Source organism: Stegostoma tigrinum, chromosome 2 (genome assembly GCF_030684315.1).
Source record: "Stegostoma tigrinum isolate sSteTig4 chromosome 2, sSteTig4.hap1, whole genome shotgun sequence".
Classification (NCBI taxonomy): Eukaryota; Metazoa; Chordata; class Chondrichthyes; order Orectolobiformes; family Stegostomatidae; genus Stegostoma; species Stegostoma tigrinum.
The window spans coordinates 82300391-82317122 of record NC_081355.1 but is presented as its reverse complement, the minus strand read 5'-3'; the positions used below and the strand labels follow the sequence as shown (position 1 = coordinate 82317122).

Sequence of the window (16732 nt, the reverse complement as noted above, 5' to 3'; positions counted from 1 at the left end):
AACCCAGTAATAACATTAGAAAGGGAAAAAGCTACTTGTACAAGTAATTGGGAGAAACAGACAGTACTAAAATAAGAAACAGAGGGTTTTAAGTGGAATAGACTAAGATGGGAATGAAACAGGATCTAAGGTGGACACTAGTGCATGTATATGAATGGCCGAAGTATGGAAAATAAGATTAGTGAGCTGCAGTTGCAGGTAGCAATCTAGAAGTATGATATAATGACAAAGATAAAGATCTGGCCCAAAAAGGAGCTGAACTCTCTGCAATGAGATCTGATAAACGGGAAATTTTAACGGGCTAATATCGAATGAAAATCTGGTTCTAGTGAGATGGTCACACTGCGGGCTAGGAATGTACAGGCACAGGGGGGAATGGGTGACTGACAGTCTAAATGAACTAGACAAGCAGAGAAGGAGTCCCCTGAGTTTGTCTTGCTTTCCTATCAGTTGTCAAGTTTGGACACTGGTGAGGGTGATCGTCCCTCAGGTGAGTACTGCCTGAGCCATGTCTGTGGCACCATGGATTGCTCAGCTGAAAAGGACGGTCAAAGGAGAGTGAAAGAGCAGTAGAGACGGTGGATTTCATAGTCAAGAGATCAAACAAGTGTCTTTGTAGCAACGTATGTGACTTCAGGGTGGTGTGTTGCTTCCTTAGGTCCAGGATCAAGGATGCCAAACATTCTTTCTAGGCACAAAATTCCAAACAATCAGAAAAGACATAGAATGGACTATCAAAGCATCTACAGTTATGTTACAAATGAAACATTTATCTAAGGCAAATGTGGATCCAGAGTAAGGGGAATGTATAATGGAAACAGAATAATGATAGAATAGCTCAACGATTAATTTGTATCAATCTTCACTGAGGAAGATACAAGAAATCTCCCAGAATTTGAGATCCAGGGGACAAGGGCAAATGAGGAAATGAGCAAAAATAGTATTAGGAGGAAGGTTGTGTTCAAGAACTTAATGGGACTGAAGGCTGATAAATTCCAAGACCTAATATTCAACATCTGAAAGAAGTAAATATGATACCAGTAGTTCAGAAGCCTCCAAGATTAGATTTAGAGAGGATTTTAGTGACCAAAGGAAGAGAAGCGGTGACTAGTGATCAGGAGAGTTCATGGGAGAGTAGACAAGGAGCTATAGCAAATCAGACAAGAGATTTGTGTTAATTAGGGAATGCACAATTACTGCTGATGAAAAGAATATGGAGATAGGTGTTGAAGTCCAACAGCATCCATGATCTTCAGGAGCATATCTGTCTATCCCAGCTCCAGCTTTAAAAACTCACTATCTTGATTAGATCAGAACAAACAAGGTCCTGTTATGTCACAAAATATAACATATTTTTCTTGAATACACCTTGCACCATAGCGCTCAAAATACACAGTGGCAGTGGACTAATTCGCCCTCGAAAAATCCCAAATAACCTGGAAAAATTCCCTCACAGTGCTCAATGGGATAAAAATCACCCACTTAGGTGGGATTGTTATAATTCCCTAAGCGACCATTCCGCCACTCATACACTGTTTCTCTCACATTTGTTGCCAATAGATTCATAGAGAGCCCAAATATGGATGAGAACTAGAGCCAGCTTGTGATTAAAGGTGGGCGTAGTAACGGGAGCAAGGCTGTCACTGTCAGAGCAAGTGTGGAATGGAAGCAAGAGACATGGCTGACAAAAACAAAGCTGATGATGTGGGTTGAAAGGTACTGAATGGATGGGGCAGGCACAGGAGGTGAGGGTTGGTTAAAGCACGACCCCAGGAAAAAAAGAAGCTGAATCAGGGGAGCGAGAGACTAGCAAGGTTGGAAACAGTAGTGAGGCGACAAAGGAGATGTGAGGGTCTGCAAAGGTAGGGAAAGATGCTCTGAAGCAAGGAGCATTTGTAGAAGCACTACTAAAAGGTGAAACTAGTTTTGAGCCTTTTATCAAAACCATACACAGCTAACTGGGCACCAGGATAACTCGAAATCACCAAGGTAATAAATTCCTTGCAAATGATTGTGGAGTCTCTCAATTAAGAACAAAGAAAATTACAGCACAGGAACAGGCCCTTTGGACCTCCAAGCCTGTACCAATCCAGATCCTCTATCTAAACCTGTCATGTATTTTCAAGGACCGCAACTTTCTCCCCACAGTGATCGAGAACGCCCTTGACCGCGTCTCCCGCACTTCCCGCAACACATCCCTCACACCCCACCCCCGCCACAACCGCACAAAGAGGATCCCCCTCGTTCTCACACACCACCCCACCAACCTCCGGATACAACACATCATCCTCCGACACTTCCGCCATCTACAATCCGACCCCACCACCCAAGACATTTTTCCATCTCCACCCCTGTCTGCTTTCCAGAGAGACCACTCTCTCCGTGACTCCCTTGTTCGCTCCACACTGCCCTCCAACCCCACCACACCCGGCACCTTCCCCTGCAACCGCAGGAAATGCTACACTTGCCCCCACACCTCCTCCCTCACCCCTATCCCAGGCCCCAAGATGACATTCCACATTAAGCAGAGTTTCACCTGCACATCTGCCAATGTGGTATACTGCATCCACTGTATCCGGTGTGGCTTTCTCTACATTGGGGAAACCAAGCGGAGGCTTGGGGACCGCTTTGCAGAACACCTCCGCTCGGTTCGCAACAAACAACTGCACCTCCCAGTCGCAAACCATTTCCACTCCCCCTCCCATTCTTTAGATGACATGTCCATCATGGGCCTCCTGCAATGCCACAATGATGCCACCCGAAGGTTGTAGGAACAGCAACTCATATTCCGCTTGGGAACCCTGCAGCCTAATGGTATCAATGTGGACTTCACCAGCTTCAAAATCTCCCCTTCCCCCACCGCATCCCTAAATAAGCCCACTTCGTCCCCTCCCCCCACTGCACCACACAACCAGCCCAGCTCTTCCCCTCCACCCACTGCATCCCAAAACCAGTCCAACCTGTCTCTGCCTCCCTAACCTGTGCTTCCTCTCACCCATCCCTTCCTCCCACCCCAAGCCGCACCCCCATCTCCTACCTACTAACCTCATCCCACCTCCTTGACCTGTCCGTCTTCCCTGGACTGACCTATCCCCTCCCTAGCTCCCCACCTATACTCTCTCCACCTTTCTTCTTTTCTCTCCATCTTCGGTCCGCCTCCCCCTCTCTCCCTCTTTATTCCAGATCCCTCACCCAATCCCCCTCTCTGATGAAGGGTCTAGGCCCGAAACGTCAGCTTTTGTGCTCCTGAGATGCTGCTTGGCCTGCTGTGTTCATCCAGCCTCACATTTTATTATCTTGGATTCTCCAGCATCTGCAGTTCCCATTATCTCAGTATTTTCCAAGGATCTGTATCCCTCTGCCCCCTGCCCATTCATGTATCTGTCTAGATACATCTTAAATGACACTTTCATGCCGCCTTTCCCATCTCCGCCGGCAACGTGTTCCAGGCACCCACCAACCACTGCATAAAGATCTTTCCACGCATATCTCCCTTAAACGTTTCCTCCCTCACCTTGAAATCGTGACCCCTAGTAATTGAATCCCCCACTCTGGGAAAAAGCTTCTTGCCATCCACCCTGTCTATACTTCTCATGATTTTGTAGACCTCAATCAGGACCCCCTCAATCTCCATCTTTCTAATGTAAGTAATTGTAATCTACTCAATTTTTCTTCATAGCTAGTGCCCTCCATACCAGGCAACATCCTGGTGAACCTCCTCTGCACCCTTTCCAAAGCATCCACATCCTTCTGGTAATGTGGCGACCACAACTGTACACAGTACTCCAGATGTGGCCGAACCAAAGTCCTATACAACTGTAATATGACCTGCCAACTGTTGTACTCAATACCCCGTCCGATGAATGAAAGCATGCCATATGCCTTCTTGACCAGTCTATCCACCTGCATTGCCACCTTTAGGGTAGAATGGACCTGAACACCCAGTTCTCTCTGTGTATCAATCTTCCCCAGGGCGTTTCCATTTACCGTATAGTTCACTCTTGAATTGGATCTTCCAAAATGCATCACCTCACATTTGCCTGGATTGAGCTCCATCTGCCATTTCTCCAACTATGACTCCAACATGACCTGCCAACTCTCCAATCTATCTATATTCTGCTGCATTCTCCAAAATTCCCATCACCATCTGCTACTCCACCAATCTTAGTGTCATCTGCAAACATGCTAATCAGACCATCTATACCTTCCTCCAGATCATTTAGATAGATTAAGGCTGCAGAAGTTTAAGAGCTACTGTATACAAGAAAATACAATGGATGCTATTGTAAGGAACATTGTCAATTGGATAAATTATAATGAAAATGTTATTTCATACCAATTTGTATTTTTGCGTTATTACATCTCAAAACATCTTTCGTACTATGAAGTAATGGAGATGCAGTGACAATGCAGAGACAAACCTGCAGTCATTTAGCTATGACCTCATGAATCCATTTACAGTGTGTTTCGTGCAGTGTAATGATCTCTTGGGCATAAAAGTATTTTCAGGAAAATTTTATTGCTTACCACACCTGCTATCTTGTGACAATTTAACCACTGTAGTGTCTTGGAAATTAAGCTTTTCTCATGTGTTATCGCTGTAGGTTTAATGCAGCAGAGATGATAACTAAGGATTCTGATAAATTTTTCAAATTCTGATCCTGAATGATTCTGAATCTCCCATATATCAATGCAAATACTAAAGACATTATTACAATGGGACTGGATCACCTAACTAAGGAGATAATGAGAATGAAACACCTACATATCAAAAAGGACATCTTGAGTAAATCTCAAGAGGACTCCTCAAGGAAGAAAAATATATTTAAGTGCCAACCTTGTTGTGGGGGTGGCTGTTAGACATTTGGTTGCTTTCTTTAAAAATGCCCACTTTGAGTGTTGAACATTGCACTTTGATCTTTGAGCCTGTATCGACATGGTGAACAACTTCCTGTTCATTGGAACAATTACATCTACCTGTCACACTGGAGGTTTAAAGGAGCAAATTTCTGGGACAATAATGCACATACATTACATGGTTTCTAAAAAGGACAAGCTTGCTTCTGAACTTCAGAAAAAAAAGCTATTTGATTGCCAAGTGAAATGGAAACACTAACCCGTTTTTACAGATGTGAAACATGTTAAAGTACTTCTGAGAATCTGACAATAGGAAACATAAGTGTTCCTAAACATTGCAAGAGAAAACAGGAAAGTGTGGGAGGCATTACATTTTTGAACACTTTTGTGAGTCAATGTTGCTTAATAGAGAAAAATACATTTTGGAGATGTCGGTATCCTTTTACATGGTCCCTCATCTTCCTGCTCTATAAAACACGTTACGAGGCTTCGATTTGACATTTGTAAAAATAGAAATGTATTATAAGTGCTTGATGTTTAATATGCATTTAGATTTGGATTTCCTAATTGTTTTATTTACTATTAACTTGTAGAAATAGGAAGGAGAAATTCTGGTAAGGCAAACAGAAATTGCCCTTGAAGCAGGAAACCCCAACAAGCCCAAATCTGGACTTTGTCCCTTGTGTCTGCGAAAACTAAATTAATGCAAAAGCAACTGTTTCTGGCAGGCATTAGTAAAATTTTAAAATGAACATATTATGTAAAGATGTTCAGATAAAAGTATTTAGTAATGCTCCACACAATGTAATAATGTGCCTCTCCTTTAATCGTACAGGTTGGTGAAATTTCAATGTTACAGTGTGATCTGAGGTTCTGTGAATCTGAATGCACACTGCAGTTACATTATAAAAACCAAAAGAACTGCAGATGCTGTAAATCTGAAACAAAAACAGAAATTACTGGAAAAATTCAGCAAGTCTGGCAGCATCTGTGAAGAGAAATCAGAGTTAACGCTTCGGGTCCAGTTACCCTTCCACAGAACAGTTCTGAGGAATGATCACCAGCCCCAAAACATTAACTCTAATTTCTCTTCACAGATGCTGCCAGACCTGCTGAGCTTTTCCAGCAATATCTATTTTTGTTGCAGTTACATTATGTGTTCTCACTGATATTTTCTTCAAATCTGCCATCAATGCCCATTTCTTCAAACGAACCATTGACCTCTTCCTCCTTATAAACTCAAAGCCTATCTTCAACCTTCCCCTCTTTTCCAAAATCTTCGAATAGGGTGATCTCCTAATCCGTGCTGATCTGGCCCCGAACTTCATGATGAAATCCCTCCAATTAGGTATTCACCCGTGCCATGCTGGCCCTTGCCCAAGTTACAATTGATATCCCATGTGTTTGTGATGTTGAATACTGGGGTCTCTTCATAACTGAACTGTCGTAGTATTTACTGTTTAGCATGAGATTTCATGCGACCACTTTTACACCAGTGCAAACTTACCAAAACTCCAGCATATGTAAACACAGGGAAGAATTATGAAAAACACAAAGGCCACGAAGCCCAAGACTAGCATCAACAAATTATCTTGTACCAAATGCACCCGATTATCAGTGTGTTTTGGAAAGAATTGACAAATCCATAGTTGAGGGCAGGCAAGGGGCAATGATCATCTGATGTCATGGGTAGCTGTCTCATGGCCATTGGCCAAAAGGATTCCGACAATTCGCATTAATGAAACATGCGTTATAGCAGAACTAACTGTACTTTCTTTATTTAACTAACTGTATCATGCTTAAGCTACTACGTCTTAACAGACTCAACAATCTACTAGAAAAATGCTTACAAACCAGCGACTACTTAACTGTGATCATGAACATCTAAAAACATGTTTACTTACCTAGTATTGGATGTCAGGTAATTATTCTGACAGTTTAGCGAAGTGGAGGGTTTGAGAGAGATGGTGGTGAGAGAAGGCTAAGTGTTTTCAGTGCACATATGGAAACAAATACTATGTTTGTTGGTGATGTTTGCTAATGTTTGACAAACATAAGAAATAACAAGGTGTAGAGCTGGATGAACACAGCAGGCCAAGCAGCATCAGCAGAGCAGGAAGGCTGATGCTTTGAGCTTGTCCTCCTTAAGTGTAGAATTTGGTACAACTAACCACATCATCTTCGTTTCTTTTGTCTCCAAGTTGGTGGTGGACTAGGTTTCTGAGCTGGAGCTTGTCTGCTCCCTTTGTTTCTTTTCCTTTCTCTTTTTTGTTTTACGCCCTATCCTTGGACAGCATTAGTAATGACCAGGGTGAGGGCCAGCGTGGACTCAGGCTCCTGGCCTTGGGTTGAAGTCCAGCGCAGTCTGGGTTGGAAGGACTGTTGTTCTGAAATCTTATTTCTCTATTTTTCTAATTTATTACCGGGCTTTTTATTTCTTTATTTTGCTTCTGATTTTTTTCCTAAGAATTTGCACTCGAGAATCTGTACCTCGGTACCTTGGTACTTAAAATGGTGCCGTATGTGGTGACAAGTAAACTTTTCACTCATGTGAGTACTTGTGATAGTAAAGATAATTCTAATTCTAATGCCTTTCCAATTTCACCCACCTGAGACTGATTCTCTTGGATTTATTCTCATTTATCCAGTCATTATCAAGGTTTTTCTTCCCTGACCTACATGAATACCTGTGGTGTACTCCAGGGATGTATGCTTTGCATCTCCTATTTCCCACTGAATACTGCACTCAGCAAACATCACCAACAAACATAGTATTTGTTTCCATATGTACACTGAAAATACTTAACCTTCTCTCACCACCATCTCTCTCAAACCCTCCACTTCGCTAAACTGTCAGAATAATTACACGACATCCAATACTAGGTAACTAAAAATTTCCTCCAACTAAATATTCAGAAAATGTAAGCCGTTGAATCTCCCTCATCACAAACCATGATTTACATCCACCAACTCCATCGCTTGCTCGCTCAATTGTGAACGGGTGAACTGGTATTTCAACCATGTAGTCATGCTAATTCTCAGACTACCTATTACCATTTCAGTAACATTGCTCAATTTCACTCTTGCCTCAGCTCATCTGCTACTAAAGCCCTCACTCATGCCTTCCTTATCTATAGACTTGACAATTCCAATGAACTCCTGGCTGCCTCCTATCTTCTCTCCTCTCTGAGCGTGGCTTCATCCAAATCTCTGTGGACAATGGATTTTTCTGGACTTCAACTCTTCTTGATAAAACTGAATTCAGAGAGCATAATCCTATGGATGAGTCTACCGGCATGTCAGCTAAATATAAATATCACTGTTTCTGGTATTTTCTGTTTTTATTGTATGTTAATTATGCCAGTGGGTAGGGTACTGGTGCTGAGGCGATCTTTCTACATAGGATTGTTAACTGGTAACAAACAGAACTCAATGATCTCACCAAGTTAGGCAAGCAAGGCAACAAACAACATCTTCACCTCTACCCCAGGCCCTAAGAAGACCTTCCACATCAAGCAGATGTTCACCTGCACATCTGCTAATGTTGTATACTGTATCCGCTGTTCCCGATGTGGACTCCTCTACATCGGGGAAACTAAATGGAGGCTTGGAGACCGCTTTGTGGAACACCTACGTTTGGTTTGCAACAAGCGACTGCATGTCCCAGCCGCAAAACATTTCAACTCCCCCTCCCACTCTTTGGACAACAAGTCCATCCTAGGCCTCCTCCACTGCCACAATGATGCCAACTGAAGGTTGCAGGAACAGCACCTCATATTTCGCTTGGGAACTCTGGAGTCCAATGGTATCAATGTGAACTTCACAAGCTTCAAAATCTCTCTTCCCCCGACTGCATTCCAAAACCAGCCCAGCTCATCTTCGCCTCCCTAACGTGTCCGTCCTTCCTCCTACCTATCCACTCTTCCTGCCTCAAGCCCCACCCCTACCTCCTACCTACCATCCTCATCCCGCCTCTTTGACCTGTCCGTCCTCCCTGGACTGACCTATGCCCACCCTAACTCCCCACCTACACTCACCTTTACTGGCTCCATCCCCGGCTCTCTGACCTGTCTCTCTCCTCTCCATCTATCTGCTCCTTTATCCATCTTCCATCCACCTCTCCCTCTCTCTCTATTTATTTCAGAATCCCCTTCGTCTCCCCATTTCTGAAGAAAGGCCCTGATCCGAAATGTCAGCTTTCCTGCTCCTCTGATACTACTTGGCCTGCTGTGTTCATCCAGCTCTACACATTGTCATCTAACAAACTAAGTAATCGTCATTTACTTCTTTGCCCACTTTACATAACATTACACTTTTCACCTTCTGAGTGCAACAATTGACTCAGTACAGTGCATTCTTGAAAAGAGAGTTTTAATTGGAATCATGGACTTGCTTCCAAACATACCCAGAAAATTGGATGATCAAAGTGTCATTGAGAGTCTGGTACAGGGCAATGAACAAAGAAAAAGAAAATTACAGCACAGGAACAGGTCCTTCGGCCCTCAAGCCTGCGCTGGTAATGAGGAGAGTATAAGTCAGCAAGGGAGACAAATAAGGTGTGAGAGTGTGTCGAATTCCCAGTGGCGGCTGAGGAAAAGGCGACATATTGTGGTCCGGGAAAACTTGTGGATATTCGCTTGGAATGAAGGATGTCCCAGGAACAATGTAACTAAATGTAGGCTCTAAATATAATATCTGTGAGTGTGCAGCAACTAACAAGTGCAACTCTCAAATCTGCACTGTTCTCCCTTCAAGTGACCACTCTGAAGCTTTGTCTTCATTGCAGAAACTAACATGTACGTTTAAGAGCTCATTTCAATTCCAGTAATGTTTGCAATTCTCAGTCTAGAGTTTCTTATGCTCATCATTCAATCACCATAAAACACGATGTTCCTTATTTCCACACAGTTTATATACCTAATAATAAATGAGACAAAACTGGCTGGTGATATTAAACAGGTTAAATTGTAATACTCAAAGAGTCATCGAGATCTACAGCACAAAAAAGGCCCATCACATCTGTGCTGGTCAAAAACAAGCGTCTACTAATTACAATCAGACCTAGTGGGAACTGCAGATGCTGGAGAATCCGAGATAACAAAGTGTGGAGCTGGATGTACACAGCAGGCCAAGCTGCATTTCAGGAGCACAAAAGCTGACATTTCGGGCCTCGACCCTTCATCAGAAAAGGGGGATGGGGAGAGGGTTCTGAAATAAATAGGGAGAGGGGTGAGGCGGACCAAAGATGGATAGAGGAGAAGATAGGTGGAGAGGACACAGACAAGTTAAAGGGGCGGGGATGGAGACTGTAGAGGTGAGTATAGGTGGGGAGGTAGGGAGGGGATAGGTCCGTCTGGGGAGGATGGAGAGGTCAAGGGGGCAGAATCGGGTTAGTAGGTAGGAAATGGGAGTGTGGCTTGAGGTGGGAGGGTGGGATAGGCGAGAAGAAGAACAGGTTAGGGAGGCAGGGATGAGCTGGGCTGGTTTTGGGATGCAGTAAGGGGAGGGGAGATTGTGAAATCCACATTGCTACCATTGGGCTGCAGGGTTCTCATACGGAATATGAGTTGCTGTTCCTGCAATGTTCGGGTGGCATCATTGTGGCACTGCAGGAGGCCCATGATGGACATGTTGTCTGAGGAACGAGAGGGGGAGTTGAAATGGTTCACGACTGGGAGGTGCAGTTGTTTATTGCGAACCGAGCGGAGGGGTTCTGCAATGTGGTCCCCAAGCATCCACTGGTTTCCCCAATGTAGATGAAGCCACACCGGGTACAGCAGATGCAGTATACCACATTGGCAGATGTGCAGGTGAACATCTGCTTGATGTGGAAAGTCATCTTGGGGCCTGGGATGTGGGTGAGGGAGGGGGTGTGGGGGCAAGTTTAGCACTTCCTGCCATTGCAGGGAAAAGTGCCAGGGGTGGTGGGATTGGAGGGGAGTGTGGAACGGACAAGGGAGTCCTGGAGAGAATGGTCTCTCTGGAAGGCAGACAAGGGTGGGGATGCTGCACATCTGCCAATGTGGTATACTGCATCCGCTGTACCCGTTGCGGCTTCCTCTATTTATTTCAGAACCCTCTCCCCATCCCCCTTTTCCGATAAAGGGTCTAGGCCTGAACCGTCAGCTTTTGTGCTCCTAAGATGCTGCTTGGCCTGCTGTGTTCATCCAGCTCCACACTTTGTTTTCTAATAATTCCAATCCCATTTTCTAGCGCTTGTCTCAAAGCCTCACATACCTTGGTATCACAAGTGCACATCTAAATACTTCTTACATTGTATAGTAAACAGAACAAGAAACCACAACAAAAAATAATAGTATTTTGGACTTTGAGGAAGATGGAATAGTTTGATAATTACAGTATGCTTTAAAAAAAAATGAAAATTGCATACAGGTATTCCAGGTTCTCCAATGCCAGCAGGTCCAGAAGGACCAGATCTTCCTTGCGAACCTTTTTCACCCTGAGAACAAAACAATTTTCATTCACATGGTTATTACTTTTTTATCAAGTATTGTACAAAAGATATTGTTCAAATACATCTTTTTCAACTGAAGAAACCTTGTACGCAGGAGAAGATCTTCATGATACAGGGTCATAGATTCATACAACACGGAAATGGATCCTTTGGTCCAACTCATCTGCATCGACCGGACATTCCAATCTGACCTAGTCCTATCTGCCAACATTTGGTCCGTATCCCTCTAAACTCTTCCTATTCATGTACCCATCCAGGTGCCATTTAAAACAATGGGGTATGTTTTCAGTTTTACTGCAAGGGCGATAATTTTTTTTCCTTTTTTCATTCATATGATGAGGGCATCGCTGGCTAGCCCAGCATTTATTGCCCATCCCTAATTACCCAGAAGACAGTTAAGAGTCAACCATATTGTTATGGATCTCAAGTAACATGTCAGCCAGACCAGCTAAGGATGGTGGTTTCCTTTGCTAAAGGACATTAATGAACCAGATGGGTTTTTCCCAACAAACGGCAGTGGATTCATGGTCATCATTAGACTCTTAATTCCAGATATCTATTGAAGTCAAATTCCAAGAGCTGGCATGGCAGGATTTGAACCCAGGTCCCCAGAACATTACTTGGGTTTCTGGATTAACAGTCCAGCGATAATACCACTCGGCCACTGCCTCCCCTGTAATCAATCTGATCAAATTGATTGTCCATTATAGAGCCTGTCCAAATTTTATTCCACTGCAAAGTGACATACTTAGAATTACACAGAATATCCAAGAATATCCAGCTCATAAATAGGCCATTTGACCCAAGTAGACGATGCCAACACTTCTTCTTTTGCCAGGCCACTTCTGATCCTTCCTCACCTGACTCTACTAACACATTTTTATATTCTCCACTTCTTGATGTGTTTATCTAACTTCCTCTTAAATGCACCTATATTATTCACTTCAATACTTGCTGTGCTGGCAAATGACTTGTAAGTTTAGTACTATCACATTTTTGGTAACAAGGTCTGCATTTTGGTCACACCCAGTAAAGAAGATTGTTTTCTGAATTTGCTGTCTGGTTTCTTGTTAACTATTTGAAAATGACAACTTCATTCTTATATCAGGCAGATATAACAGAATAAGTACATTAGAACGTAGGGACAGGAGAAGAACATTCAGCCTCCAGAGATTGTTCAGGAATTCAATTAGATCATGGCTGATCTGAATCTTAACTTGATCAACTCATTTTGTTTCCATAATCATTGATACCATTACCCACGAACAATCTATCCTTGGCACTTTTATGCCAGTATTATGCCCTGTTGATCTGAACTCCACACCTTTTCCTGACCCTCACCACCTGAAATACTTATCCATGTTTTTGTGACCTCTTGATGCTGTTATACCATCGCTTTACTTACCAGATTTCCAGTTCCCACCTTCCATAAGCTCAATTTATTCAAAAGTCAACAACTAGGATTTTGTTGAGCCAAGGGGATTCTTGTCCACTAGTTAGAAATCAGAGAGGGACCTCGATCAGTCTGTGGCAGGGGGAACCTGGTGGAATTGAATACTATTAAGGCATTCAAGTGGCCACCATTGGGCCTTCCCAGTGATTGAGGTTCCATGTTAGTCTCCCATTTAATAAGAAATTGGCAGATTTTCATTGCCACAGTAGAGATGCTGCTCTTGTGTTAATCCAGGGTCAAGGTTGTCTCAGAGCTGATTAGGGACCAAAATGGGAATTTACACATGAAGGCAGGGACATTGCTGAAATACGAAATGAATATTTTGCATTTGTCTTAACCAAGGAAGGAGTTGCTACTTGACCCATGCCAATAGAGGAGGAAACTCACTCACTTGAAGGACTTAAAATTGACTAGATGTTGGCATAGAATAGATTGCCTGTACATAAATTTGTAATCACTGGGGGCAGATGAGAGGTGTCCAAGGAAGGAAGTGAGAATGAAAATTGCAGAGGCACAGGCTTTAGGAAGGATGTGAACACAGTGGCACAAGTGTGGAGGAGTCATACAACAATAGCTCCTTAGATGAGAAACATCAGTTGTGAGGGCTTGAGAGAAACTGCTCCCTAGCATAAAAGGATCAAGAATCAGAGGGGACAAATATATGAGATAACTTGCAAAAACTTCAAAAAAAATGTAATGTGGGAAGAAATTTTTTCACACTGCTGCAAAAATTGGAGCAGACAGATTTGACTAAGGCATTCAAGAGGCCATCAGGCGATTACTTAGAAACAATATTCAGGGTCAGGAGTAAAAGGCAGGAGAAGACATTTAGTCACAGTGTTTACTCAGGGAGATGATGCACATGATGAGCCAAATGACCTCATTCTGTATCCCAATAACTCTGTGATTCTCTGATTAAAAGACTGGCTCGTTGGAGTCCCAATATACCCCTCCATAGGCAGACCATAGACTGGATGTTTCTTTGGTGTAGCAGAACAGCCTATGATTTCCACACTTCCCTCATGTAGCACAAGTTACTGACTATAACTGTTACAATATTTCACACAAATTCCCAGAAGCTTTCTCAGGGAATCTGAGCAACAGCTGATTATATGCCACATAAATTTTAATGACAAGTAGAAACAAGATGCTGCTGATCACCTTTGGGCCAGGATATCCAATCCCAGGGTCTCCTATTGGGCCATGTGAACCAGTGGGGCCACGATCACCCTGCAGAAGGAAAACACACAATTAATCACGAAGAGAATGTAAAAATGTAATTAATCATGATTTCATCTTACAGCAAAAGCACGATGATTAGGAATCCCTACATTCTCATCCTGTGGGAAAATTCACAGTGGCTACAGATACAGCCTGTGCTGAGAATGGAGCAGGCAAGAGTTTCCAGTCATCAACTGGAAACAAGCAGTAAGCGCAAATCATTGGCTAATATCCTCTCTGCTGTCACAATATCTATGCTTGATGTTTCATCCTGGATGTCAGCGCAGTTGAAATTAAATGGATACATTTGAGATGATTGAAATAAATGAAGAGTAGGAGAAAGGGAATGCAATAATATTATGACTGTTAAAATCGGCAACGAGTTAGAGATAAGAAGCCAAAGTTACTCAGATTTCTGACAGACTCCTGCCATAATTCTGCTGAGACCAGAGGAATGCCCTCAATTCCCTGCAACAAACAAATCTTCATGAACTGGGTTGCAGCCATTCCAAGTGGTACTAACTTGTTTCATGTCAGGAAGAACTGTTATCCAATTGGGTGTAAGTGGAAAAACCATTGGGATCTAGGCCAGGGCAGCTGCAGAACAAATGTCACTAAAGGTTAGAAGTCAGATGATCTTCTTGGCATAAGGGCTGAGATTCCAAGAGAAGAACTGAACAATCCCTCTCCAAATGGAAGCTGGGAGCTAAGATTTCCAATAATCTGAGCCAAAGGAGGAACAGTGAAGCATCAGTTGCATGAACCATATACACCTCACTAGCCCACAAACTCCAGCAACATTGGTGCAGCTGGACATATAGGCATGTACCGGGCATTACCATTGGGAATATATCCTCATGAAATTCAAAGCCATTTGCTGCTATATTTTCTTCTGGCAGCAGAAAAAAAAGACAGCCCATATAAAACTAATACACCAAAATTTTTTAGAGAATGTGAGTGCCCAGGGAGAAACACAGCTAAAGGTTATTCTTCTGCATTCATTGTTGATTGTAGGATATTTATAGCATAGCAGGGTGGCTGGCCTGTTTGACCCTGTAACAAAAGCTACTGACCGCAACACTTGTGCGTTTTCTTAAATCAGTAAACACCATTTATTCTGATTTTCGCCTAACCGTCCATGAGACATGTTTGAATTTCCAATTATGTTGCAAAGATTGTCATATCCTTCTACGAAATACATATTCTGTAGAATCAGCACTGGCTGCCAAAGTGAGATCTATATTTGTAAAATAATTATTAAATAACACCAGTACAACTGTTACTGCAGTGGAAAATGCAGTATAATAATGTAGTTCTTTTCTGAAATGCTATGAAATGTTACATTTACAGTTAAAGTTACTAAATTCTGACAGAGCAACTTCTATTCCCGTCAATGATCATTTGGTATAAATGTTTTCCACAGATTCCAAACCCATCTGTTAGTTGCATTCAGTATTCTAACTGTAAACAGTTCAGTCAAGAAAAGTTCCATTCACTAAGCAAATGCTTGTTTGTGAGAAAAAAAAAGAGTTACAGAGTTAAAGGACCACAACTTCCCTTCCACAGTGGTCGAAAACCCCTCGACCGTGTCTCTCGCATTTCCCGCAACTCATCCCTCACACTCCCTCCCCGTAATAACAACCAAAACAGAATTCCCCTCGTTCTCACATACCACCCCACCAACCTCCGGATCCAACGCATCATTCTCCGACACTTCTGCCATCTGTAATCAGACCCCACCACCAAAGACATTTTTCCCTCCCCACCCTTATCTGCTTTCCGGAGGGACCACTCTCTCCGTGTCTCCCTTGTCTGCTCCATATTCCACTCCAGCCCCAGCACACCCGGCACTTTTCCCTGCAACCACAGGAAGTGCTACACCTGCCCCTATACCTCCCCACTCACCCCCATCCCAGGCCCAAGAGAAGACCTTCCACAGCAACAGCTGTTCACCTGCACATCTGCTAATGTGATATACTGCATCCACTGTTCCCGTTGTGGTCTCCTCTACATCGGGAAAACCAAGCGGAGGCTTCGGGACCACGTTGTGAAACACCTACGCTCGGTTCGCCACAAATAACTGCACCTCCCAGTCCGAATCATTTCAAATCCCCCTCTCACTCCTTGGACAATATGTCCATCCTGGGCCTCCTGCAGTACCACAACAATGCCACCCGAAGTTTGCAGGAACCGCTCTCATATTTCGCTTGGGAACACTGCAGCCCAATGGTATCAATGTGGACGTCACAAGCTTCAAAATCTCCCCTCTCCCAGCCGCATCCCAAAACCAGCCCAGCTCGTACCTGCCTCCCCAACCTGTCCTCCCACCTATCCACTCCTCCCACCTCAAGCCCCACTCCCATCTCCTACCTACCAGCCTCAACCCGCCTCCTTGACCTGTCCATCCTCCCCGGACTGACCTATCCCCTCCCTACCTCCCCACCTACACTCACCTTTACTTGCTCCAACCCTGCCTCCTTGACCTGTCTGTCTCTTCTCCACCTATCTTCTCCTTTATCCATCTTCTATCCATCTCCCCCCCCACTACTTATTTCATAATCCCCTTCCCCATTTCTGAAGAAGGGTCTATACCCTAAATGTCAGCTTTCCTGCTCCTCTGTTGCTGCTTAGCCTGCTGTGTTCGTCCAGCTCTACACATTGTTATCTGAGTTGAAGATAATCTGCAGTATCGAAGCTAACACAAAACGAATGGTCAAATTTTCTAC

General features: G+C 43.5%; 1 protein-coding gene across 3 annotated transcripts in view; it reads right to left on the bottom strand.

Moving 5' to 3' along the window:
* The window catches only part of LOC125448583 (collagen alpha-1(XXVIII) chain-like), a 237635-nt gene that overhangs the window by 118452 nt on the left and 102451 nt on the right, over nt 1-16732 (bottom strand). For all 3 annotated transcript variants that reach the window (XM_048523982.2, XM_048523988.2, XM_048523976.2), the window contains exons 12-13: nt 13947-14015; nt 11249-11317 (exon numbers count right to left, since the gene is read on the bottom strand). In XM_048523982.2, the coding sequence (XP_048379939.2) occupies nt 11249-11317; nt 13947-14015 (138 nt within the window). The remainder of the gene's footprint in view (nt 1-11248; nt 11318-13946; nt 14016-16732) is intronic.